The 26,531-nt window shown below is 48.6% G+C and overlaps 1 protein-coding gene across 2 annotated transcripts; it reads right to left on the bottom strand.

Annotated features, from left to right (window-relative positions):
- Window positions 1-782: 782 nt before the first annotated feature.
- On the bottom strand, window positions 783-25,624 carry LGALS3 (galectin 3). Of its 2 annotated transcripts, XM_082219538.1 has the most exons (7): window positions 25,501-25,543; window positions 13,590-13,651; window positions 10,694-10,715; window positions 8,668-9,090; window positions 4,782-4,870; window positions 2,589-2,757; window positions 783-1,075 (listed from the first exon to the last, which is right to left on the bottom strand). In XM_082219538.1, the coding sequence occupies exons 3-7, from the start codon at window positions 10,709-10,711 to the stop codon at window positions 920-922; spliced, it is 855 nt and encodes a 284-aa protein (XP_082075664.1). In that variant the 5' UTR covers window positions 10,712-10,715; window positions 13,590-13,651; window positions 25,501-25,543; the 3' UTR covers window positions 783-919. The 2 variants fall into 2 exon arrangements, with proteins under 2 accessions (XP_082075664.1, XP_082075663.1); XM_082219537.1 differs by lacking the exon at window positions 13,590-13,651 and having other exon boundaries at window positions 25,501-25,624.
- Window positions 25,625-26,531: the final 907 nt, after the last annotated feature.

Raw genomic sequence — 26,531 nt, 5'->3', positions numbered from 1 at the left:
CCCTACCATTTTGGTATGGTCACCCACAAGTCCAAATTGAATTGGCATTGTTATTCATCAATGTTGGATCTTAGGACCTCTGAAGGTGCCAGTACTCCTATACTGATAAGTTTTGAAATGTTTCCCCCACCCCCTTCCCCACATAACACCAGTCTTGAAAGACCTACACTGGCTCCCAGTACGTTTCCGAGCACAATTCAAAGTGTTGGTGTTGACCTTTAAAGCCCTAAATGGCCTCGGCCCACTATACCTGAAGGAGCGTCTCCACCCCCATCGTTCTGCCCGGACACTGAGGTCCAGCTCCGAGGGCCTTCTGGCGGTTCCCTCACTGCGAGAAGCCAAGTTACAGGGAACCAGGCAGAGGGCCTTCTCGGTAGTGGCACCCGCCCTGTGGAACGCCCTCCCACCAGATGTCAAAGAGAACAACAACTACCAGGCTTTTAGAAGACATCTGAAGGCAGCCCTGTTTCGGGAAGCTTTTAATGTGTGGCATTTTAGTGTATTTTTGGTCTCTGGAAGCCGCCCAGAGTGGCTGGGGAAACCCAGCCAGATGGGCGGGGTACAAATAATAAATTATTATTATTATTTGCTTGAATATCTGACGGATGTTTAGCTTTTAAAAAGTTACTGATAAAAATCAGAAACCCTCACTCCTAGCAGTCCTGCTCAGCTGCATCCCCACTCCATCCTCCCTCCATTGCCAACACCCTTTCTAACCCTCTGGTGCCCATAAGGACTAGAAACCTGCTTCTGAGGACTTACATATGACACTCAGCCTCTCCTTGACTGGTCCTGTGTATATATATTTTTATTAAACTTTGCCCTACAAAGCGAAGCCAGCCGGACATCTTTTTAGAAAAACGAAAGCTGCTGTTTTAATGCACGCAGAGTTGGCGTATTGGGTCGCTGCAGCCTTGGGTTAGATGGTTGTTGGTGTGACACTGGTGAGGGTGATGTCGCCATTGATGCACAGCTTGTTGATCTGGTTTAGCTCCTTGATGCGGTGGTTATACTGCATCAAATGGGCATCGTTGACTGCTATCTTCAGGTGATCCGCTTCGCACAGAATCTGGATCTGGAAAAGGAGAGGCGTTCAAAACATTGAAAGAACCAGGAAAGCAGATTGGCAGAGGCTGTGAGCAGAGATTAACTTAAGTTCCAAATTCTTTGAACAGAGCGTGGCTTCCTAGCACTCTGGCAATCAAGGCTTAGGGCTATATTCAACTGAAGTTTACTAAGAGTAAACTAACGGTCATTGAAATTAACGGCCATGACTAACTTAACTTGCATTAATTTCAGTGGCTCTACTCTTGAATCAAGTCCGTAAACCACTGCTGCAGGTCTAAGCCTGTGGAACTCCCTCCCACTTCGGATTAGGTAGGCAACCTCCTTGCTGCACACAGCAAAGACTCTTCTTCCAGCAGGCATTACATGCTGCTATTTAGTTTTATGGTGATTTTTAATTGCTCTATCCTTTGTATGGTTTGTTTTATGTACCCCTCTTAGAAATGACGATTAAGCAGTCTATAAATGCCTTTTTTATATATCTAAAAAAGCTGTTTTCCTGTGTGGAAGAGTCATCACACGGTTAGATGCTGCTGCAATTTTGTACAGTCAAGTCATGGAATCCTGGTTCTGGTACAGGATGTGGTAAATGGTGGTTTTACTAAATGTACAGCTCACTACCCCTAATTTGAAGCCAGACCTGTAGTTTTGAAGATGACACAGCTCACACGGCAGGAGTTTGCAAACCCCTTACCCTCAATATTTGATGATTGATATGTCAGCAAATAAACAAATGGAAAGCGAGACTAGAGTTGATAGAGGCCACACACTTGCATTCTCTGAACACTTAAAACAAAAAAGTGTAAATGTTAAATACTGGGTGCTTGTGGTCTTGCCAAAAACATCTGGTCGGGAGGCTGAAACCGTCCAATCTAGGTTGTGGTCATCTTCTATTCTTACTGCTATAACCCCTAAGCAAGACTGCTGCTGAAATGCATATGTTGCTGACTGAATGATGGATGTTTACTAGAGGCGATGCAGAAATATGGTGGCAGGCTTACGGTGTAATGAAACAGTGATACGGAAGCAGATGTAATTTTTGTGGATTTAGATGGGGACCTGCAATTCCCGTGGCCATGCTTTCTAGGGCTGATGGAAGTTGTCGTTCACTGCTTTAGGCACAGCTCTTTGTGCAAATGCGGCAATTAATTTTCATGGTAAAATAAGCTGCCCATCGCTAAAACATCAATTTCAGCCAGTGCTTTTATTATACAGTCATACAGGTGCTTCATGTTGTCTTTTTTCAGGTTATGGACTGCCGAAACTCGGAAGTACTGCAATGGGTTACTTCCAGGTTTTGGCGGTCACACATGCACAGAAGTGCTAAATTGCGCTTTGTGCATGCTCAGAAGTGCTGAATTGCAACCCGCACGTGTGCAGATGCGCCACTGCAGGTTGCGAATGTGCATCCCGCACGGATCACGTTCGCACGTTCGAGCGTCCACTGTACAGCATAAACGTTTAACTCATTCATCTCGCTTCAGTTAAGAGAGAGAACCCCATTTCCCTGTGCCCCCCTTTACCTTGAAAGGTTTGCCAGCCTCGAAAGGGAACCTGGGGGCCGTCCGGTCTTCCTTCCCCCAGGTGTTATGAAGCATGGTGTTGCAAACAACAACTTTCCTGCCATCTTCATTGAAGCGGGGGTTGAAGTGGAGGGCGATGTCATTGCCCTTCTTCAAATCCACTTTAATGCTGCAACAGGGAGACACAAGCTGTAACCGTCTCCTGAGGAATGTCTCAACATTTGATCATAAATCACACAGTGGGAGCCAGGAATTAAGACCGCTGTTATCAGAGTCACAGTGTTCTCCCAGAGTCCAACAAATCCCCTTAAAGAATAATCAATTTATTGCATAAAGCCAAAGGTCTTTACAATGTACAGCAGAGGGCAAGAGCAAGGCTTTCCTCTGAAATTGCACAACCTAACCTATAAACATTTTCAGCATAAAAAATGTACAGCATAAAAATTTAAAATTAGAAAGCATTAACAGAGCTGGAACAGAACTTCTTAGCTGCCAGAGCAAATTTGGCTGATGGGTGTGCAATTTGTAGCTCTTTTTCAGCTAAGAGTTTGACTGTCAAGAGTTCCAGGATGGCTTTTCAAATAATAATAATAAACACAGTTTTGCAGTAAGGAATGTGATGAGGAAATGCATTTAAAAGTGTGAGATGAAGGATGGGGGAAATTATATGCACCCTAAGCAAATTAGGACGAAAACTCAATAAAGACAGGGTGACATCTAACTAAGTGGGTGGTCCTGCCCCCCTGGGGGGTCAGATTACATGGGGGATGAGCAACAAGAAGGAGGGGCAGGGGGCACTAGAGATATAAATGACTATCTGAAAAGTTGGTATCACAGGGATCCAGTTCGTCAATTTTGTTGACTTAACCTTTTAACTGGATTTTGAATAAATGCACCATTAATTGTTGCTGTTCTGAATTTTACTGTATTATTATCTTCCTTAGGGACGCAGGTGGCGCTGTGGGTTAAACCACAGAGCCTAGGGCTTGCCGATCAGAAGGTCGGCAGTTCGAATCCCCGCAACAGGGTGAGCTCCCGTTGCTCGGTCCCTGCTCCTGCCAACCTTGCAGTTCGAAAGCAGGTCAAAGTGCAAGTAGATAAATAGGTACCGCTCCGGCAGGAAGGTAAACGGCGTTTCTGTGTGCTGCTCTGGTTCACCAGAAGTGGCTTAGTCATGCTGGCCACATCACCCGGAAGCTGTACGCAGGCTCCCTTAGCCAATAAAGTGAGATGAGCGCCGCAACCCTTGAGTCGGCCAGGACTGGACCTAGCGGTCTGGGGTCCCTTTACCTTTACCTATCTTAACGGTTTGTGCAAACTGCTATTCTGGATAATGCTCTTTATAGGCTCGGCTAGGGAGGCACCAGGGATGGGTTTATGGAAACAAGCAGCCGGGGGCCCAAAACGATTTGGGAACCACTGATCCTAACGACTGCGTAAGCTTTGTGAAAAGCCGCTCAGAGATGACGATTTGCCTGGAGGATATGTGGGATAGCAGCCCGGTCTAAAGCATGGTTAGCCAGCTCATTCATGCGCTTCCCCCTGGCTGACTCAAAATAGCACATCTCCACCCTTATCTATGGCTTCCTAGTTCTGAATTGTGAGCCTAGGGAGAAGGGACAGGGAAGAGCAGAGGTCAGCAAACTCTTTCAGCAGGGGGCTGGTCCACTGTCCTCAGACTTCGTGGGAGGCCAGACTATATTTTTTTGGGGGGAGGAAATGAATGAATTCCTATGCCCCACAAATAACCCAGAGATGCATTTTAAATAAAAGCACACATTCTACTCCTGTAAAAACACCAGGCAGAAAGAACCCAGAGATATATTTTAAATAAAAGGACACATTCTACTCATGTAAAAACACCAGGCAGGCCCCACAAATAATCCAGAGATATATTTTAAATAAAAGGACACATTCTACTCATGTAAAAACACGCAGATTCCCGGACCGTCCGTGGGCCGGATTGAGAAGGCGACTGGGCCGGATCCAGCCCCCGGGCCTTAGTTTGCCTACCCATGAGTAAGAGGGAGACACCACAGCCGTAATTTGGCCCCAAACATGCAATCCCCTCCTACAGAAAACTGGAACACCCCAGCCCCCCCAAACCCTTTTCCAGCTGCCCAGAGTGGCTGGGGAAACTCAGCCAGAAGGGCAGGGTATAAATAATAAATTATTATTATATTCCATCTTTACCAGGTTGCCCTTGGATTCACCGTCCCAACAATGGTCAATAAAGTGCGAGGCTGGAGTCCTGCCGGCAGTGGGATGTCACAGGGAACTTTCTGCAAAAGATGGTATAATGTTCAGAGTTTTGGTCGAGGGCAGTGGGTCTCAATGGGTGTGGCAGGAAGATTCAAGGACAATCACAGGAACATGGGAACATTTCAGTGTATAGTATCAAAATATTTATTTATTTATTTGCAGAATAGCGGCTAGTTATCTTTCCAAACTCAGAGCAAGAGCATCAGCAACCTATTGGCTATATTTCTGCGCAGCATATTGTTGAGATCAGGGATTTTCAAGATCAGAAAAGAGAAAGGCTTCTTTGTGTTGGTTTGTTTGCCTCAAAGTAGACCTAATATAAGTGAGATTACCGTATTTTTCGCACTATTGGACGCACCGGTCCATAGGACGCACCTAGATTTTGGGGGGGGGAAATAAAGGCAAAAAAAAATTATTCCCCCCCCCCACCAGGCGCGGGGCTGGGGCGGGGGAAGCCCGAGCTTCCCCCTCCCCCAGAACGGGACCCAGAGCCATGCCGAAGCTGCGCGCAGCTTTGGCATCGCTCTGGGAACTTGCGGGGCTGGGGGAGGAGGAAGCCCTCCGCCAGCCTCCAAACCATGTCGGGAGACAGCGGGATGGCGCGCTCCAAACCAAGTCGGGGGACAGCGGGAAGGGTGTGCTGCACCCCTGCCGCTGTCTCCCGAGTTTGCGGGGCTGGCGACGGGGAGGAGCAGGCTCCCCCCCCCGCCAGCCTTCTAACCAAGTCGGGGGACAGCGGGAAGGGCGCGCTGCGCCTCTCCCGCTGTCCCCCGAGCTTGTGGGGCTGGAGGTGGGGCTCTCCTGAAGCCTGGAGAGTGAGATGGGTCGGTGTGCACCAACGCCTCTCGCTCTCCAGGCTTCAGCGAAAGCCTGCATTCGCCCCATAGGACGCACCCAGATTTCCCCTTCATTTTTGGAGGGGGAAAAGTGCGTCCTATAGTGCGAAAAATACGGTACCCGGCAAAAGCAAGCACACACCTCTTGCTGAGTTTGTATACATACTTAAGGTACATATGTAAGGGGCTCATTTATAATTATTTTGGGAATATTACATGTTCTTATGTAGCTGCATTGTTTTGTACTTTCTGGACATCTCATGATCATAGTTGTGTTCCATGTTATAAATTAAGCACCGCTACTGACCATTAGGTCCAGTCATGGCCGACTCTGGGGTTGCGGTACTCATCTCGCTTTATTGGCGGAGGGAGCTGGCATACAGCTTCCGGGTCATGTGGCCAGCATGACTAAGCCGCTTCTGGCGAACCAGAGCAGCGCACGGAAACGCCGTTTACCTTCCTGCCGGAGTGGTACCTATTTATCTACTTGCACTTTGATGTGCTTTCAAACTGCTAGGTTGGCAGGAGCAGGGACCGAGCAACGGGAGCTCACCCCATCACGGGGATTTGAACCGCCGACCTTCTGATCAGCAAGTCCTAGGCTTTGTGGTTTAACCCACACCGCCACCCCCTTTACCTTGACCTTTAGGAATAGTCCCCTCCCAATGTATTCCTTATCAAGAGGAAATTTGGTGTGGTGTGAGCAAATTTTTCTTCTGAAAGTGTGGCCCAAAGAAGAAAAAAGCTTCAGAAACACTGGTCTAGGACCTGGGAGACAACCTCAAAGCAGCTCATGATATAGCCAACTATCGCCCAGTCTCAAATCTTCCATTCCTGGGCAAGGTGATTGAGCGAGTGGTTGCTGAACAACTCCAGGCATGCCTGGAAGAAGCGGACCATTTGGATCCCTTCCAGTCAGGATTCAGGCCTCATCATGGGACTGAAACTGCCTTGGTCGCACTGGTTGATGATCTCCGGCGGGCTAGGGACAAAGGTGAGAGCTGTTTCCTAGTTCTGCTGGATCTCTCAATGCTGGATACCATTGACCATAACATCCTTCTGGACCGTCTTGAGGGGCTGGGAGCTGGGGGCACTGTTATACAGTGGTTCCGCTCCTTCCTCCTGGGCCGTGTTCAGAAAGTGGTGGTGGGGGATGAGTGTTCAGACCCCTGGGCCCTCACTTGTGGGGTGCCTCAGGGTTCTGTCCTCTCCCCCATGCTTTTCAACATCTACAGGAAGCCGCTGGGAGAGATCATCAGGAGGTTTGGGCTGGGTGTTCATCAGTATGCGGATGATACCCAGCTCTACCTCTCTTTCAAATCAGAACCAGTGAAGGCAGTGAAGGTCCTGTGTGAGTGTCTGGAGGCGGTTGGAGGATGGATGGCGGCAAACAGATTGAGATTGAATCCTGACAAGACAGAAGTACTGTTTCTGGGGGACAGGAGGCGGGCAGGTGTGGGGGATTCCCTGGTCCTGAATGGGGTAACTGTGCCCCTGAAGGACCAGGTGCGCAGCCTGGGGGTCATTTTGGACTCACAGCTGTCCATGGAGGCACAGGTCAAATCTGTATCCAGGGCAGCTGTTTACCAACTCCACCTGGTACGCAGGCTGAGACCCTATCTGCCTGCGGACAGCCTCGCCAGAGTGGTGCATGCTCTGGTTATCTCCCGCTTGGACTACTGCAATGCGCTCTATGTGGGGCTACCTTTGAAGGTGACTCGGAAACTACAACTAATCCAGAACGCGGCAGCTAGACTGGTGACTGGGAGCGGCCACAGAGACCATATAACACTGGTCTTGAAAGACCTACATTGGCTCCCAGTACATTTCGAAGCACAATCCAAAGTGTTGGTGCTGACCTTTAAAGCCCTAAACGGCCTTGGTCCAGTATATCTGAAGGAGCGTCTCCATCCTCATCATTCTGCCCAGACAATGAGGTCCAGCACTGAGGGCCTTCTGGCAGTTCCCTCACTGCGAGAAGCCAAGTTACAGTTACAGGGAACCAGGCAGAGGGCCTTCTCGGTAGTGGCGCCTTCCCTGTGGAACAGCCTCCCACCAGATGTCAAAGAGAACAACAACTACCAGGCTTTTAGAAGACATCTGAAGGCAGCCCTGTTTCGGGAAGCTTTTAATGTTTGATGTATTATAGTATTTTAATATTCTTTTGGAAGCTACCCAGAGTGGCTGGGGAGGCCCAGCCAGATGGGCGGGGTATAAATAATAAATTATTATTATTATTATTATTATTATTATTATTATTATTATTATTTATTAAAAATATAAACAAATCACCAAAATATAGGTAAAATAGAATAACTGTTTAAAGCCACAACTAATAAGTTAGAGAGGGGGAAAACCTTGGTGCAATCATCAAAAAATATTATTTCCACAGCAATTTTGGTCAGATGTTTCTCTGTTCTGTGGTACCAGAGAGGAATAGAAAACATTTGGGCATAGAAGCGGTATACAAATCAGTATATAAAAGTGGAGTACAAATTAATAATAACGAAATGACTCTGGCTAGTTTAATTTAATTCCGCCAACCCTCAGATCTTTGCCTTAAGCTGCGGAACTCATGTAATGATGATGAGGATGATGAGGATGATGAGGATGATGATTATTATTTATATCCCGCCCTCCCCAGCCGAAGCTGGGCTCAGAGCGGCTAACAACAGTAAAATAATACATCATTCTCTGGAATGGAGTTTTGAGTGGGCAATTGGTGTCCAGCAGAAAAACCTATCTATGGGGAATATTGCAAACTGATCCTATTCACAGCTTCCTCCAGGAGTAACTTTCCGTTCTGTGAACAAAGGGTATTCGCTTCCTTTTTTAAAAAGAGACAGAACCCTAAATCTTGCAAGCCGCTTTTGATGTTATTGCTTACCGTCAATGCAGTGTATACATTTCCTGAAATTAAGACAGATCAGAGAGAGAGATTTCCTAGCCTAGACGCACACGCAAACAAGCAAGTTTCTCACCAACGGGCCGGAAGGTGCTCCTCCGGACGGAACGGAAGGTGGGAATCCGGCTCCACCCTGCGGTGCGGTCGGCTGTGCTCCTCCGCCACTTGGGGGCTGTCCGGGGCCAGGATACATGCCGGAGGCACCTGGTGGAACCATTCCAGGTGCGCTGGGAAATCCGCCAGGCTGGGGGGGGCCTCCAGGATATCCGCCACCTGCTTGTGGGGCCCCAGGATACGCGCCAGGGGCCCCTGGATATGCGCCGGGGGCCCCAGGATACGCGCCAGGGGCCCCTGGATATGCGCCGGGTGCTCCAGGATATGGGCCGGGGAACGCTCCGGGATATCCTGGGAAGGTGCCGGGCTGATTTCCCCACGGGTTTGGCTGGGCATTTGGGTTGGCGTTCGGGTTGTTGGCGCCCCCGGACAGGGCATCAGACAACTGTGTAGAGAACAAAGCAACAGTTAGCAAAAATGTATAAGAGGTCAAATATTTGCTGGAAATGTAAAGAAAAATCATATACGGTGGCCTTGTAAGGTAATAAAATCATTCTGGGAAATGATATACAGTGGTGCCCCACAAGACGAATGCCTCACAAGACGAAAAACTCGCTAGACGAAAGAGTTTTCCGTTTTGGAGGTGTTTCGCAAAACGAATTTCTTATGGGCATGCTTTGCAAGACGACAATGTCTTGCGAGTTCCTGCTGGTTTTTTTCCCTCCCCCCTTTTTCTAAGCCGCTAAGCCGCTTATCAGCTGATCCAATCAGCAGATAAGCCGCTAAAAGCCGCTAATAGCACTAATAGCGCTAATCCGCTAATCCGTCAATGGGCTTGCTTCGCAAGACGAAAAAACCGCTAGACGAAGAGAATCACAGAACGGATTCTTTTCGTCTTGCGAGGCACCACTGTACAGTCATACCTCGGGTTACAGACGCTTCAGTTTGCGTTTTTACGTGTTACAGACCCGTCGAATCCCGGAAGTACCGGAACAGTACTAAATCGCACTTTGTGCATGTGCAGAAGCCTCAAATTGCAACCCGCGCGTGCGCAGACGTGGCGCTGTGGGTTGCGAACCTGCATCCTGCATGGATCATGTTCGCAACCCGAGCGTCCACTGTATAATGAGATGGGGGGGAAATTCAAATTAACTTTTGTAAAAATAAAACCCAGAGGCTTTTTTATTAGGAAAGATAGGTGCAGATATTCCAAAGTAGCAGACTTTTAATTTTGCAACAATAGCTGCATGGATGCTACTAGCGCAGAAGCGCTCTGTCATGCTGCGTGCATGCACAGAAGCAGCGCTCTAGTTGCAGACTTTTTGGGGTGCGAATGACACCCCGGAATGGATCAGGTCCGTAACTAGAGGTACCACTGTAATGTCAAAAATCAATGGGCATCTTATACACGGATAGGGCCGAGTGTGGACTGGCGATTGGTTGTTGCCCCCCAAATACAGTGGTGCCTCGCAAGACGAAATTAATCCGTTCCGCGAGTCTCTTCGTCTAGCGGTTTTTTTGTCTTGCGAAGCAACCCTACTAGCAGCTTAGCGGATTAGCGCTATTAGCGGTTTAGCGGCTATTAAAGGCTTAGCGGCTTAGCGGCTAAAAGGCTATTAGCGGCTTAGAAAAAGGGGGGGAGCGAAAAAAATCGCAAGACTCGCAAGACGAAAACGTCTTGTGAAGCAAGCCCATAGGGAAATTCGTCTTGCGAAGCGCATCGAAAAACGGAAAACCCTTTCGTCTAGCGGGTTTTTCATCTTGCAAGGCATTCGTCTTGCAGGGCACCACTGTAGGGGCCGTCTTATACATGGGGGCATCTTATAGATGGAAAAAAAAAACTGATATATAGTTTTAACTGGGTTTTGACTAAATGTGCAATTAAATGTCTCAGCTGAAACCATGGCTGGTGCTTTCTGGTTGATACAGAAAGCGGCCTGCTTTCTCAGGCCAAGACCACGTGAGGTTTCAGGTCACAGCAACAACACGGTAGTCCTTTTTAAAACTGGAATCAAAAGCACTACTGCATCAGGCGAGCAGATACTTACTGAAAAGCCGTCAGACATCTTCCTGAAACAAAACAGAAAAAGAGAACAGGTGAGTGCAAGGCAGCAGCCATAGATTCCACTGGCCAAATGCAAATCTTGGCAGAGCCAAGGGAGGCTTTGTGGTGCAATGGATAGAGCAGCTTTTGCCAACCCAGTGCCCCTCCCAGATGTTTGCTGGCTGTGGCTGATGGAAGTTGCAGTCCCAAACATCTGGAGAAGCACCAGCTTGATAAAGGCTGGGATTTACTTATTTTTGGGCAAAGAAACAGCTCAGAATCCAGATGTTGCTTTCAAGCGCTCATGTAAATTCACCAGCATTGGAGTGCAAACTTCTTTAAATGTTTACTTGCCATTTTGCCTAATATAAAGCATGTTCGCGTTTTCTTTTCACTGTGTACATCTTCATAAAGACTTTACTGCAGCACCTGCACATTACTTGGCTGCAGAAGGGCATTGCGAAATCCAGAACTGCACCAGTTTCAAAGGACGGGTGTTTTTCAGTTCTCTAGTTTTTCAGCGCTTGCGTTGTTTCGAACAGTGAGAATTAGGTAGCTTTGCCTTTAAATGCAAACCGAATGGAATTTCTCCCTGCTTTCTAGAAGTGAGCCATCCAGATCTGCTACCAATTCATTTCCGTCTGTGTTCTGAGTATACACATGATGTTGACTCATCTTGGAACAAGAAGCGAAGACCGCCCAGGAACATATTTCAGGTCCCGTCCCCCCCACTTCTTAACACAAACAGAGCTGTCTTTCAGAGAGGGTACACTCCCCTGAAAGCTGGCCAAATAAGAAAAGAGAGAGACCCACAAACTTCATAGAAAGCCTACAAAACACGCACGAACACGCCCTTTCAAAGAGATATTCGGGGAAATTGCCATAGCATCCACTTTGGGAAAACACACAGCCGTTGTCCATGGCTTCAGGCAAAAGCTCTGTGCAAATATGACTCACTCAGGCCTCGACACGCCCATGACTCAAATCAAATGCTCCCCATTCATGTTAAGAAAGTGTGTTTGCCCTACACAGTTTACTTACAATGCACCCACGGCGCATTGGCACGACAAGCACTGCCCTGCTGAAGCCCTCCTCACAACAATCCTGCGAGGTTTGTGGCAACAGTTCACGTTGCGAAACGGTGACTCATCACTTCACCCCACCCATGATTGATTTGATTAAAAGTATGCTCATTCTACAGTTTATCCTTCCCTGCCATTAACGATAAGGATAGATTCGTGGAGGAGAGGGCTATCACAGAATCCCTGCGACGGGGTGAGCTCCCGTTGCTCTGTCCCTGCTCCTGCCAACCTAGCAGTTCGAAAGCACACCAGTGCAAGTAGATAAATAGGTACCACTGTGGCGGGAAGGTAAACGGTGTTTCTGTGCACTCTGGTTTCCATCACAGGGTTCCGTTGCGCCAGAAGCAGTTTAGTCCTGCTGGCCACATGATCCAGAAAGCTGTCTGCGGACAAACACCAGCTCCCTCAGCCTGAAAGCAAGATGAGTGCCACAATCCCATAGTTGCCTTTGAGTGGACTTAACCACCCATGGGTCCTTTACCTTTTCACCATGGAATCATAGAATGGTAGAGTTGGAAGGGACCCCAAGGGTCATTTAGTCCAACCCCCTGCAATGCAGGGATCTCAGCTAAAGTATCCCTGACAGATGTCCATCCAACCTCTGCTAAAAAAACCTTCAAGGAGAGTCAACAACCTCTTGAGGGAGACCATTCCACTGTCCAACAGCTCTTCCTGTCAGAAAGTTCTTCCTGACGTTTAGTCGGAATCTCCTTGAAGCCATGGGTTCGAGTCCTACCCTCCAGAGCTGGAGAAAACAAGCTGGTTCCCTCTTCCATGTGACAGCCCTTGAGATATTTGAAGATGACTCTCATATCTACTAGCCACGATGGCTCAGCTCTGCCTTCACAGTTGGAGGCAGTAAGGCTTCTGAATATCAATTATGATACGATAATCTTTATTGTCGGTGTCCCATACAGAACAACAAAATTGAAAAAATCTACATGTGACATTCAAAAACCAACATGCCTGCTATCCCAGCTATCCCAACCTGTTTAGCCCCCTAAAAACTCTGATACCACATTTTTAAATACAATATACTCCCACAGAGACTACCTTAAAGGTAAAGGGACCCCTGACCATTAGGTCCAGTCGTGACTGACTCTGGGATTGTGGCGCTCATTTCGCTTTACTGGCCGAGGGAGCCAGCGTACAGCTTCTGGGTCATGTGGCCGGCATGACTAAGCCACTTCTGGCACGGAAACGCCATTTACCTTCCCGCTGGAGTGGTACCTATTTATCTACTTGCACTTTGATGTGCTTTCAAACTGCTAGGTTGGTAGGAGCAGGGACCGAGCAACAGGAGCTCACCCCGTCGCGGGGATTCGAACCGCCGACCTTCTGATCGGCAAGCCCTAGACTCTGTGGTTTAACCCACAGCACCACCTGTGTCCCTTGAGGAACCCCCTAATCGCTGGCAAATAACAGGCTGTCAGCAGGCTGTAGGTGCTTGAGAGCCTAGTCCAACAAAGAACTTTTCTTTAGGGTAATCACCAAGAGACTGTTACGGTCCGCTGATGGCTTTAGCCAATAGCATCTTCTTAGCAGCTGCCTGCTCTTCGAATCATTTTTGCGCCACGAGTATTCAGTACCCCGATGAAGGAAAGTGCAAGGCTTCTTGCTATCCATAGAGCTGGCTGATGAATTTTCCAATCCCCGGACACCTGGTTATGTTCATATATGTGGCCTGAGGACCTTTCCTTTTGTAATAAACATTTTGTTTAAAAAGAAAAAGAAAAGAATGGCTTTGGCAACCTAGTCAGATGGGTGGGGTATAGGTAATAGATTATAATTATCATTGGCCTCAGCAGAGGCATGTACCTGGGGCTTGCCTGGTACAGCTCGCAGGGTCGTTGTGAGGATAAGAGTCAGTTCAAGGTCACCTAGCAAGATGAAGGAGGATCAGAATTCAGGTCACTCCCCACTCCATCCAATTCCAAGATATTGCACTACCCAGTTTCTGTCCTATTAGGAGCTGGCAAGGTCTCTGCACATGCTCAGCTTCTTCGGCTATGGGAGATCCTGTCCACACATGCAAAAGGTTCCGGGTTCAATCCCCCAATGGCATCTTCGTAGGGCCAGGAAACCTGAAGCCACGGCCACTTTAAAGAGACATGGCGAACGCCAAATAATTCTGTGAGCTGTCATATGTTAAGGGGTGCTGAACGTTTTCAGGAGATCCCTATTCTCTTCGCAGAGATACAATTCCTAAAGCGGTTTAGTAGTCAACCCCTTTTCAAGGGGATCTCTGAAAAACCGTAGCTCGGTGACTCCATCTCTGCAAAAGGTCATAGTGATTGCAGTTATTAATAATAATAATAATAACAACAACAACAACAATATTTATACTCCATCCATCTGGTTGGGTTTCCCCAGCCACTCTGGGCAGCTTCCAACAAAATATTAAAATACAATAGCCTGTTAAACATTAAAAGCTTCCCTGAACAGGGCTGCCTTCAGATGTCTTCTAAAAGTCTGGTAGTTGTTTATTTCCTTGACATCTGAAGGGGGGGGCGTTCCACAGGGCGGGCGCCACCACCAAAAAGGCCCTCGCAATGAGGGAACCGCCAGAAGGCCCTCGGCGCTGGACCTCAGTATCTGGGCAGAACGATGGGGGTGGAGACACTCCTTCAGGTATACTGGGCTGAAGCCGTTTAGGGCTTTAAAGGTCAGCAACACTTTGAATTGTGCTCGGAAACATCCTGGGAGCCAATGTAGGTCTTTCAGGTTAATGCTTGATGTGTCGTGCTTAGTGGCATTCCCATGACATCATCTCTGTGACATCATCAGTGTCTGCCCCCTCCCCAATGACATTACCTTAGTTCTCAGCTTTGAACCCTGAAATCTTATGATCTGGGATGCTCCTGACATCCCTATTCTCTACCCCATTTGCATATTACTTAATTTCTGCAGCTCTTAAATCAGTCTGATTTTCCCATCAGGCAGGCAGGCCCAAGTCTATCTTGTGTGTATAGTTTCTTTCATCCTGGACGGGATAGCGAGGATCAGACAGAATGGAGCCTTCAAGAGCCAGAAACTATATCCCAGGCATGTGGATTCCTGCTTATCTTTAGTGACTCACCTCTACCTGATACCTGAAGGTGGACTTACACTACAGGCACATTGGAAGTAAACATGCCAGTTACGGTATTTGGTACGCAAAGAGGAAGTTTATCAAGACCTTCATCTGCAATACGAAACAGACTTCAAGATTCAGATCTGCCTGCAAACCAACTATCAATTGAGGAAGAAACTCCTGTGCAATTTATTCCAGCTGCAGAATCTAGGTTTTGCAGCAATGAGATTTAAGATGATCAGAGTTTTAGGCAAGCGTCACTGAGAAAGGGAATCAGACCTGAAGATTGCAAGGCTGAGCAACCACCCTGTTTAACTGCTACAGCGAAACAGAGAGCCTTCATGCCAAACATTCCAGCCCAATTAGGCAATCAAATTAGGATAGGTAGAGGTTGTTCAATAGCCAGCTCAAAACCAGCCCAACGGGACTGGGCGACTTTGCTTTTGTTTTCTCCCTGAGTTTTGTTGCAAAGTTTAGCAACAAATGCCAGTTTAGTACCAACCACGCAAAACATTTCTCAAAGTACGCTTACTGAAAATCTAGCATGTATCACCCTGGCCCTAACCACAAGGAATTTAACTGTGTTTACTCAGTGCTGAAGGTAAGGATCTCTGACCATGCTCAAAGGCACTATTCTTTTATTCTTCCTCCAAGTTCACAAAGTTGTGTACTTATTTGCAAGATTATCTCAGAGAGAAAGGTACTTGCCCCTTGTCTACTCATACCTGCGTGAGCATTTTCTAGCATATTGATGGCCTGTAGTAGTAGCAGCGGCGTAGCGTGGGTTGTCAGCACCCGGGGCAAGGCAAGTAATTTGCGCCCCCTAACCCGTGGATTTGCGCCCCCTAACCCTAACCCCCAGATGTTGCGCCCAGTGCGGCCAGCCCCCCCTGCACCCCCCACGCTACACCACTGAGTAGTAGTAACAACAACAACAACAACAACAACAACAACAATACCAACAAACTTTCCCACTTGGTCACCTGGAGACAACTGTGACTCACCAGAGGTGATCAAGAAAACTTAATACAAGACTATTTAAAGCACAAGTTCATAGAATCATAGATTTGTAGAGCTGAGCAATTGTGCCCAGGAATACAATAAAATTATTTGCAGACAGATGTTGGGGATGCCTTAAAGCAGGGGTCAGTAAACTTTTTCAGCAGGGGGCCGGTCCACTGTCCCTCAGACCTTGTGGGGGGCCGGACTATTTTTTTTGGGTGGGAATGAACGCATTCCTATGCCCCACAAATAACCCAGAGATGCATTTTACATAAAAGCACACATTCTACTCCTGTAAAAACACGCTGATTCCCAGAAGAATTTCTTCACTGCCTCTATTGCATCTGCAGAAAACAGCAGCAGGAGACTTTTTCAGGTGGTTCACAATTTGGCGGAACCACCTGCAACATCGGGGCCCAGTACGGGCCACATGTTCTCCTGCAATGATTTTGCAAAGTTTTTTGCAGATAAAATTGCTCAGATTCGGGAAGAAGTAGACTCCACCGTGGGAGCAGGGCCGGGGCGGGAGAGTGCTAGAGTTCTGTCTAGTCAAGTTGAGTGGGATCAATTCCAATCTGTTACCTCCGAGGATGTGGACAGGCTGCTTGGACGAGTGAAACCAACCACCTGTCTCCTGGATCCTTGCCCATCCTGGCTTATAAAAGCTAGCCGGGAAGGACTGGGCGATGGGCTTCGTGGGGTGGTGAATGCCTCCCTCCGTGAGGGAGCCTTCCCAGACCCGCTGAAAGAGGCGGTTATTAAACCGCTTCTTTAAAAACCATCTTTAGATGCGGCCACGATGGCCAACTATCGCCCAGTCTCAAATCTTCCATTCTTGGGCAAGGTGATTGAGCGAGTGGTTGCTGAACAACTCCAGGCACGCCTGGAAGAAGCGGACCATTTGGATCCCTTCCAGTCGGGATTCAGGCCTCATCATGGGACTGAAACTGCCTTGGTCGCACTGGTTGATGATCTCCGGCGGGCTAGGGACAAAGGTGAGAGCTGTTTCCTAGTTCTGCTGGATCTCTCAGCGGCGTTTGATACCATCGACCATAGCATCCTTCTGGACCGTCTTGAGGGGCTGGGAGCTGGGGGCACTGTTATACAGTGGTTCCGCTCCTTCCTCCTGGGCCGTGTTCAGAAAGTGGTGGTGAGGGATGAGTGTTCAGACCCCTGGGCTCTCACTTGTGGGGTGCCTCAGGGTTCTGTCCTCTCCCCCATGCTTTTCAACATCTACATGCGGCCGCTGGGAGAGATCATCAGGAGGTTTGGGCTGGGTGTTCATCAGTATGCGGATGATACCCAGCTCTACCTCTCTTTTAAATCAGAACCAGTGAAGGCAGTGAAGGTCCTGTGTGAGTGTCTGGAGGCGGTTGGAGGATGGATGGCGGCTAACAGATTGAGGTTGAATCCTGACAAGACAGAAGTACTGTTTTTGGGGGACAGGAGGCGGGCAGATGTGGAGGATTCCCTGGTCCTGAATGGGGTAACTGTGCCCCTGAAGGACCAGGTGCGCAGCCTGGGAGTCATTTTGGACTCACAGCTCTCCATGGAGGCACAGGTCAAATCTGTGTCCAGGGCAGCTGTTTACCAGCTCCATCTGGTACGTAGGCTGAGACCCTATCTGCCTGCGGACTGTCTCGCCAGAGTGGTGCATGCTCTGGTTATCTCCCGCTTGGATTACTGCAATGCACTCTACGTGGGGCTACCTTTGCAGGTGACTCGGAAACTACAACTAATCCAGAACGTGGCAGCTAGACTGGTGACTGGGAGCAGTCGCCAAGACCACATAACACCGGTCTTGAAAGACCTGCATTGGCTCCCAGTACGTTTCTGAGCACAATTCAAAGTGTTGGTGCTGACCTTTAAAGCCCTAAACGGCCTCGGTCCAGTATACCTGAAGGAGCGTCTCCACCCCCATCATTCTGCCCGGACGCTGAAGTCCAGCGCCGAGGGCCTTCTGGCAGTTCCCTCATTGCGAGAAGCAAAGCTACAGGGAACCAGGCAGAGGGCCTTCTCGGTAGTGGCGCCCGCCCTGTGGAACGCCCTTCCAGCAGATGTCAAAGCAATAAACAACTACCTGACATTCAGGAGACATCTTAAGGCAGCCCTGTTCAGGGAAGTTTTTAACGTGTGATATTTTATTGTATTTTTGGTTTTTATGGAAGCCGCCCAGAGTGGCTGGGGAGGCCCAGCCAGATGGGCGGGGTATAAATAATAAATTATTATTATTATTATTATTATTATTATTATTATTACCAGGCAGGCCCCACAAATAACCCAGAGATGCATTTTAAATAAAAGGACACATTCTACTCATGTAAAAACATGCTGATTCCCGGACTGTCTGCGGGCTGGACTGAGAAGGCAACTGGCCAGATCCGGCCCCCGGGCCTTAGTTTGCCTACCCTTGCCTTAAAGCACCTTATTGCAGGACTGTGTGCAATGTCAACAATGGAAAGGACACTGCATCTTTCTGAATATGCTCCTCCTTCCGTCCTCACCATCCCTCCCTGCCATTACAATGCCCTTTCAAGAACCAAGTCCACACTGGTGCAGGCAAGCCCAGGCTACTCTCCCGGTAGCAGAGAATGCCTTTACAAAACACAAATCTCTGATAATGGCAGCCCTCTTGGGACACCAACTATTTAGACAACAGAATCCCATTCTCTTTGGGCCTCTGAAGCACCAAACAGGCAATTAACTCCCTTGCCTTCAACACAATTGCAGGCAGCCGAGATCAAAAGGGTTGCGTAGTTTTGTTTCTGCATGACTATCTCGCTGTTATTGCTGCCTGTTCTTAATGCTTTCCTTATGTCATTCACCGCTTTGAAAATCTGCCCCATGCTAGAAAACTGGGAGAGGAATGCTAGAATTAAATAAATAAAACTCAGCCTCCATTTCGCTTGAGGCTCATGCACAGGGCTGGATTTAAGTTGGATGAGACCCTAAACTACTGAAGGTAATGGGGCCCTTTATATGTCCAGCTGTCCTTTCTCCTTAGGGAGCAGGCTAGCAGGCGGGGCCCATTACCTTACATCAGGGATCAGCAAACGTTTTCAGCAGGGGGCCAGTCCCCTGTCCCTCAGACCTTGTGGGGGGCTGGACTATATTTTGGAAAGAAAAAAAAAATGAACGAATTCCTATGCCCCACAAATAACCCAGAGATGCATTTTCAATAAAAGCACACATTCTACTCATGTAAAAACACGCTGATTCGCAGGCCGGATTTAGAAGGTGATTGGGCCGGATCCGGCCCCCTGGCCTGAGTCTGCCTACCCATGCCTTACATCATAGGAGCCTACACAACACAAAACACTGTTGCTGTATGTAGGTTTTATTTTATTTGTTTTTTATCTTACATTTTGGAAATGTACATCTTTTCCCATCAGATTTTTCTGGGGCCCCCAAGAGGGTGGGGCCCTAAGCTATAGCTTGTTTTGCTTATGCGTAAATCTGGCACTGCTCAGGCAGCCTTGGTAGCGCTGAGCGCCATCCATCAGCTTCGGCCGGTGGTCCAGCTGTGCCCCCATCTGGACAGGGACAGCCTAACTTCTTTCCTCTGTGCTCTGGTAACCTCTAGGATAGATTACTGCAACACATCATACGTGGGGCTGCCTCTGAAGATGGTGCAGAAACTTCAGCTGGTACGGAATTAAGTGGCCAGGTTACTTACTGGGACATATGCTCATATGACTCAGAATCTGACCCGACCTATAAATGGCTCAGGACCGCAAAACCTCAAGAACTGCGTCTCTGAAGTGACCCCAGAGAGATCATCATCTGAGGCCCTTCATTGTGTGCCGTCCTCCTCGAGAGGTCCAGAGGGTGGCAACATGAGAGCGGGGCCTTTCCTGCAGTGGCTCCCCGTTTGTGGAATGATCTCCCCAGGGTGGCTCACCTGTCGCCTTTGTTACATATCTTTAGGCGCCAGGCAAAAACATTCCTTTCCTCACAGGCCTATTAAACTGGGGTGTGTCTGTAACTGTTTTCATTTGTTACTATGTTATGTATTTTTTTGCTTTTATATTGCAAATACCCTCCCTTTGCCAAGGTGCTTGTGAACAAGATGTGTCAAGACAGATCTTTGTTCTAACCCGGAGAAGCAGTTGCTACATTAGGAGTGTGTCAGTTCAGACCAGATCTGAATGGATGAAGCCATATTCTGTTGAGTCACGTTCATTGGCCCATCTCTCCCAGTGTTGCTTACTCTGACTTGCAGCAGCTCTCAAGGGTCTCGTCTGTCACCCACTACTGTGTACTGGAAGAATCAAAGATCACCCATGTTGAAGTGATGATTCTTCAACTCCGTTGGACTGGTCATGTTGTGCAGATGCCTGATGATCGTCTTCCAAAGCAACTACAGTGGTACCTCGGGTTAAGAACTTAATTCATTCCGGAGGTCCGTTCTTAACCTGAAACTGTTCTTAACCTGAAGTACCACTTTAGCTAATGGGGCTTCCCACTGCCACCGTGCAATTTCTGTTCTCATCCTGAAGCAAAGTTCTTAACCTGAGGTACTATTTCTGGGTTAGTGGAGTCTGGGACCTGAAGCGTCTGTAACCCGAGGTACCACTGTACTCTATTCCGAACTTAAAAATGGAAAGCGTAATGCTGGTGGTCAACAAAAGAGGTTTAAAGACTCTCAAGGCAAATCTAAAAAAATGTAGTATAGACACTGACAATTGGGAAACACTGGCCTGCGAGTGCTCCAGTTGGAGAACAGCCTTTGCCAAAGGTGTCATGGGCTTTGAAGACACTCGAACTCAGGACGCAAGGGAGAAACGTGCTAGGAGGAAGGCACGCTTGGCAAATCCACACCGTGATCAGCTCCCGCCCGGACACCAATGTCCCCACTGTGGAAGGACGTGTGGGTCCAGAATTGGCCTCCACAGTCACTTATGGACTCATTGTTTATGGAAGACAATCTTACTCGGCTAAGAGTGATCGCCAAAGAAGAAAGAAACAGAGAGGCCATCGGGGACCGAACCTGGGTCCTTCTTCACCCAAAGCAGCCACCCTGCCCCATAGGTATGGGCTCCTCCCCAGCCGGAAGCACCCTGGACGGTCAAGGGCTACAGGCTGTGCTGAGCATCAGCGCTGGGCGGGGCTCAAATCTACAATGCAGAAATAATGCCCAAGGGATTACAGAGCCTCGCCCATTACCAAGCAAGGGAGAACAGAAAAGGGGCCTTCTATTCTCACACAGCTGTCATTTCAAAAGGAGGGATGTTGACATTGTGGCAAATGAAAAAGCCACCGCAGAAAAAGCTGGGAGTCACAGGGGGTGGGGCAGCGGGGGGGGCAGAGCAGCTGTAAACCAGGAAGTCTCACCAGAATCAAATCGCACAAAAGTTTCCGTTAACTTTTTTTTTTAACCCTCTGCTCTGATACACTGCTTAGATATCTTCACATTTAGCTGTCTAAGCATTCTGCAAAATACAATGCAATACAATACATTTATCCAGTGCTTCCCCCACCCTAAATAAAATGTTTAGGGTACTCTCATTTTCCTACTCATATTGAGTAGGCCCCTAAATGAGGCCAAACTTAAGATTCACAAAATGTTTAGGGGGTATGCACACCCCGGAAAAAAGCACTACATTTATCTGCAAAATAAAATGCACTCACAAGTTGGCGTCAGGCATGAATACTACTATATCATTATTACCAACCTTTATTTGATTTGATTTGTCTACCGCCCTTCATCTGAAGACCTCAGGGCAGTTAGCAACATAAAAATGCATAATAATAATAATAATAATAATAATAATAATAATAATATTTTTTTATTTATACCCCGCCCATCCCCATTTAAAAACTGGGCTCAGGGCGGCTAACAGCAAATATAAAACATTGATGAAAATGTGACTTAAAAACAGCATAAAACACAACATAAAATGCAGCATCAATATCAATAAAATTCAAAAATTCAGGGGTCATTGGGAGGGGAACCCAGTCAGTAGACATCAAATGATCACCATGACTAACTGGCCAAGTTTGGCCCTACTAGGGCCAGCAAGGAGACCAGGGAAGAATTTAAATGTGGGGTCCCAGAAAGGGTTTCTTCATAGAAGAGGAAAGGGAAAAGGGAATAGAGGATCAGGCTAATTCAAATTGAAGGCCAGGCGGAACAGCAATTCAAATTACAGGCCCTGCGGGAGGAGATCAAGTCCTGCAGGGCCCTAGTCTTGTGGGACAGAGCATTCCACCAGGTTGGAGCCATCACTGAGAAGGCCCTGGCCCAGGACCTCTAAACTATGCTTATTCATGGACCTTAGGGTCCTCCATGGGACATACCAGGAGAGGCGGTCCCGTAGGTACGAGGGTCCTAGGCACATTGCACCATTTCTTCCCATTTTGCTGAGGTTGGCATATTTGGATGTGGTCAGCATCAATGCTTGGATGTAGCAAACGGCACCTTATCATTACAACAACCCTGAAAGGTAGGCTGAGCTGATGAATGGGATTTGAAATGGCCAAAGGCAGTTCCTCCCTTTGCTGCTGTTGTTTCTATAATAGTTGGAATACTTTCTTTATCCTGAGCAAACCGTTTTGTATGACTGGCTTTTCGGACTGATGAAGCCTGTAGCGAAACCTGTAATATATCCAGAGAACAGGTCTCCTTTTGCCCACTTGCGTTATTCTCATCAGGGTGGTGGCTTTGATTTGCCTTTCCGTGACTGATCCATGCATACGGCTTTGTGTTTCCAACTCAAGACCCATTGAAGAACATCTCATCCAGTTCAATCTTTGGAAAACAGCTTTGAAAAACTTTTTCATATTCTCCAGTGCACTACCCTTCCCTTGTAGCGGCATGGGATTGCCGTTCTGCGCCTGGACTTACGCTACTTGATGAACGGTTCATTTATCCAGTCTGTATAACATTTACTGCATATGTCACTTGTTAAGATAGAGTTGTACATTTATCCACTCCATGTTTACAGTATCTCCAGGCTTTGTTTTGCACATGGCACCTTAGTATGTTTGTTGCTTAAATGTTTACAAGTCTACCTCTATTATTCTAGTAAATTTGGTTTTATACTTATAAGCCAGTTTGTGGTGGTGTTGTTTTGTTGTTCTATTGTAGGTATAGGTAAAGGGACCCCTGACCATTAGGTCCAGTCGTGGCCGACTCCGGGGTTGCGGCGCTCATCTCGCTTTATTGGCCAAGGGAGCCGGCGTACAGCTTCCGGGTCATGTGGCCAGCATGGCTGAGCCACTTCTGGTGAACCAGAGCAGCGCACGGAAACGCCATTTACCTTCCCGCCAGAGTGGTACCTATTTATCTACTTGCACTTTTGACATGCTTTTAAACTGCTAGGTTGGCAGGAGCTGGGACCAAGCAACAGGAGCTCACCCCGTCGCGGGGATTTGAACCGCCGACCTTCTGATAAGCAAGTCCTAGGCTCTGTGGTTTAACCCACAGCGCCACCCACGTCCCTTTTCTTCTATGATAGTTGCGCCCTAAGAGGAGCCTCCTGGATCAGGCCAGTGGGCCACCAAGTCTAGCATCCAGTTCCCCCAGTGGCCAAGCCAAGGGTTCAATGGGAGGGGGAAACCCTGCCCTCCCGTGGTCTCACGCAACTGGCTTGCAGAAGTATCACTGCCTCCGCCCATACAGACGGAAGACTCTCTGCAAGTGTTACTAAACAGGAATCTGGATTGTAAGCCGTTTTGGATCTTGGACATAAACACAGGATATGAACTGCGATTATCAATTACAGCACAGTCACCGCACCCTGCTGGTTCTTAGTATCGGTGCTATGGATTTCTACTGGATGCAGAAAAAGCAAACGTTTGCTACCTATAGCTCTGTGGAAAGAGATCGGTGCAGATGTGACCTAACTGAAGCTAAACAGCAACTAGGTTTCTGTAACCATGTTCTATTGCGCCAGGAGTGGCTTAGTCATGCTGGCCACATGTCTGCGGATAAACGCTGTCTCCCTCGACCTGAAAGCGAGATGAGCGCCACAACCCCATAGTCGCCTTTGACTGGACTTAACCGTCCAGGAGTCCTTTACCTTTTACCTTACCTAAACAGCAACTTCTGAAAGAGACAGAAGAGGCTGTTGCATGCAGGATTGCAGAACTATTCTGCATGATTGCAGAAGCCTTTTCACTGCTTGGCTGCTTGCCAACTTGTGCAAAAAGCCAAATCCAGAGTCACAGTTCAATATTTCTGCACCACTCCGAAATCTGTCCTTTTTTTCTCCCACACACCAACCCCATTCCGCCTAGATTTGAGCACAAAACTACCATTACTTTACAATTCTGCGTTCTGGGTTTCCACTCTCCTTGCTGCGCCTAACACCCAGCCCTGCCCTGCCTCTGCACGAGACACAGAGTCCGACCTGCTGCTGGCCAGCTGTAGCAGGATGTGAAAGGGCAAAGTGCTGCTGCACCCCACAGCTTTGGGGACTGGCGCCGCAGTGCCAGTGGCTAGAACACATGCTGGGCATACAGAAGGTCGCAGGTCCAATCCGAAGCACCTCCGAAGCATGGCTGTCTGCAAATGCGCAGGCGGAGCAGAACCAACATTTTGTCCCCTGCTCTTTTGTCTAATCCATGGATAGCTCAGCTGGTTAGAGCAGGCATGTCCAACAGGTAGATTGTGATCTACCGGCAGATCACTGGACATCTGTGGTAGATCACTGTTAGATCAGTGGCTCCCCCCAAAGAAGCTGAACAACTGTAGCTCCCCTAAAAAAAAGCTCAACATTTTACTTCCTCCCTGAAAAAACTCAACAACTTTGACCCAAATTCCCAAAGAAAGGGGGTAGATCCAGTGGCGTAGCGTGGGGGGTGCAGGCGGGGCCGGCCGCACCGGGCGCAACATCTGGGGGTTAGGGTTAGGGGGCGCAAATCCACGGGTTAGGGGGCGCAAATTACTTGCCTTGCCCCGGGTGCTGACAACCCACGCTACGCCACTGGGTAGATCACTGCCAGTTTAAACTCTGTGAGTAGATCGCAGTCTCTAGGGAGTTGGGTTAGAGCATGGATGGGCTATGGGCCTGATCCTGCAGCCTCTCCTTATGTAACTTGCAAGATCCATGCGTGTGGATTTAATATCTGACGGGGATGAATCACCCTCGCAGGGTGGCAGAGCTCCATGCTGTGAAATAGGCTACGGATTCAGTTTGACAAACCCACATATTCAGACGTTGACAGGGGCTGGGGGGGGGAGCAGAGGAGACGTCAAAGGCTCTTTTTCTCTACGGCTCCTTTTTGGTTTGGGCTGGGCTGACCCTGGACGGCAAGCTTCGGAGAAGTCAGCTCTGAGCCAGATGCGCTCTTGGCGGGGGTCTCTTTAGCCAACTCCTCCACGCCCCTCGAGGGCGCAGATGCCCAAACCGGGGGCAGGAGGAGGACCCCTCAAATCTCCGCCGCCGGGAGGTCATCGCAGACGGCGGGGGTTTGGAGCTGGCAAATCCCGCCCTCCTGGACCAGAGAGACCCCCATCCTCCAAAAACAAAATTCAGACGGTTCCCCTTTTTGGAACCGTCTCTCAACACCGACAGCTGGGTGGGGGGCTGGAGAAAGGAAACCCCAAAAGTGGCACCATTCTCGGGGTGGGGTGCGGAAGGTCGGCCAACCCCCCCCCGCCAGCGCCCCCCAAAATCTCCTGGGCCCGATCCTCGACGCCCTTCTTACCTGGCAGGATCCCGTCGGAGGCTCGGACTGAGAAGGGGGAAAGCAGCAGCCGAGACGGGCTCGGGCGGGGCCGGCCAGGCGTCTCATATCCCCGTCCCGGGACCGCCCCGTCGGGTGTCCCGCCCCCCAAATGCCCCTCCCCATCGCCCACGACCTTGCACCGCCTTTTTCTACAGCCTGGCCCTCATGGGTGCCACCCACCCTAGGGCTGCCCCCCACCCACCCACCCAGCCGGGGTTCCCCTCGGCATCCCGCCCCGTCCAGGATGCCCGCGACTCCCCTGCGAGGAAAAGGGGCGGCGGGGGGGACTTTTTCCCTCTAGAGAAAAGGGGAGAGAGAGGAGACCGGGGGGGAAGGTTGCAAATATCTGCCTGGCAGGGGGAAAGTTTTTCCCCTCCTTCTGTCCTAAGGCTTGAGCTTGTAGACATTCAGGGAGATTTAAGACGAGGGAAAAAAGGCACTTGTTCGAGTAGCACATAGTCAGAGAATGTGTCCAGGTATATTATGGACGGATGGTCGGTGTCGTGTTTATTAGTCTTTTAGTACTATTAACACTTTAGTACTAAGTATTTTAGTACTAAGTACTAGCACTAATAAAAACACTGTTTTATTAGCATTTTAGTATTAAGAATTGATACTTTAACACTTAGAATTTTAGTACTAAGTACTAGCACTCTTGAGAGTTCCATGGACTGCGAGAAGATCACACCTCTCCATTCTGAAGGAAATCAGCCCTGAGGGCTCACTGGAAGGACAGATCCTGAAGCTGAGGCTCCAAGACTTTGGCCACCTCATGAGAAGAGAAGACTCCCTGGAAAAGACCCTGATGTTGGGAAAGATGGAGGGCACAAGGAGAAGGGGACGACAGAGGACAAGATGGTTGGACAGTGTTCTCGAAGCTACCAGCATGAGTTTGACCAAACTGTGGGAAGACAGGAGTGCCTGGCGTGCTCTGGTCAAGGGGGTCACAAAGAGTCGGATACGACTAAATGACTAAACAACAACAACTAGCACTGATTTAAAAATAGTAT

Source organism: Podarcis vaucheri (assembly GCF_965113315.1).
Source record: "Podarcis vaucheri genome assembly, chromosome: 1".
Lineage (NCBI taxonomy): Eukaryota > Metazoa > Chordata > Lepidosauria > Squamata > Lacertidae > Podarcis > Podarcis vaucheri.
This window is presented reverse-complemented; position numbering and strand designations above follow the sequence as displayed.

Bases quoted from the DNA above. Each gene is read 5' to 3' on its own strand.
- LGALS3 (XM_082219537.1), bottom strand. The intron at 4,871-8,667 runs GTGAGAAACTTG...CATCTTTTGCAG, and splicing joins GAGCACCTTCCGGCCCGTTG to AAAGTTCCCTGTGACATCCC. The intron at 1,076-2,588 runs GTAAAGGGGGGC...CTCCTTTTCCAG, and splicing joins AGGCTGGCAAACCTTTCAAG to ATCCAGATTCTGTGCGAAGC.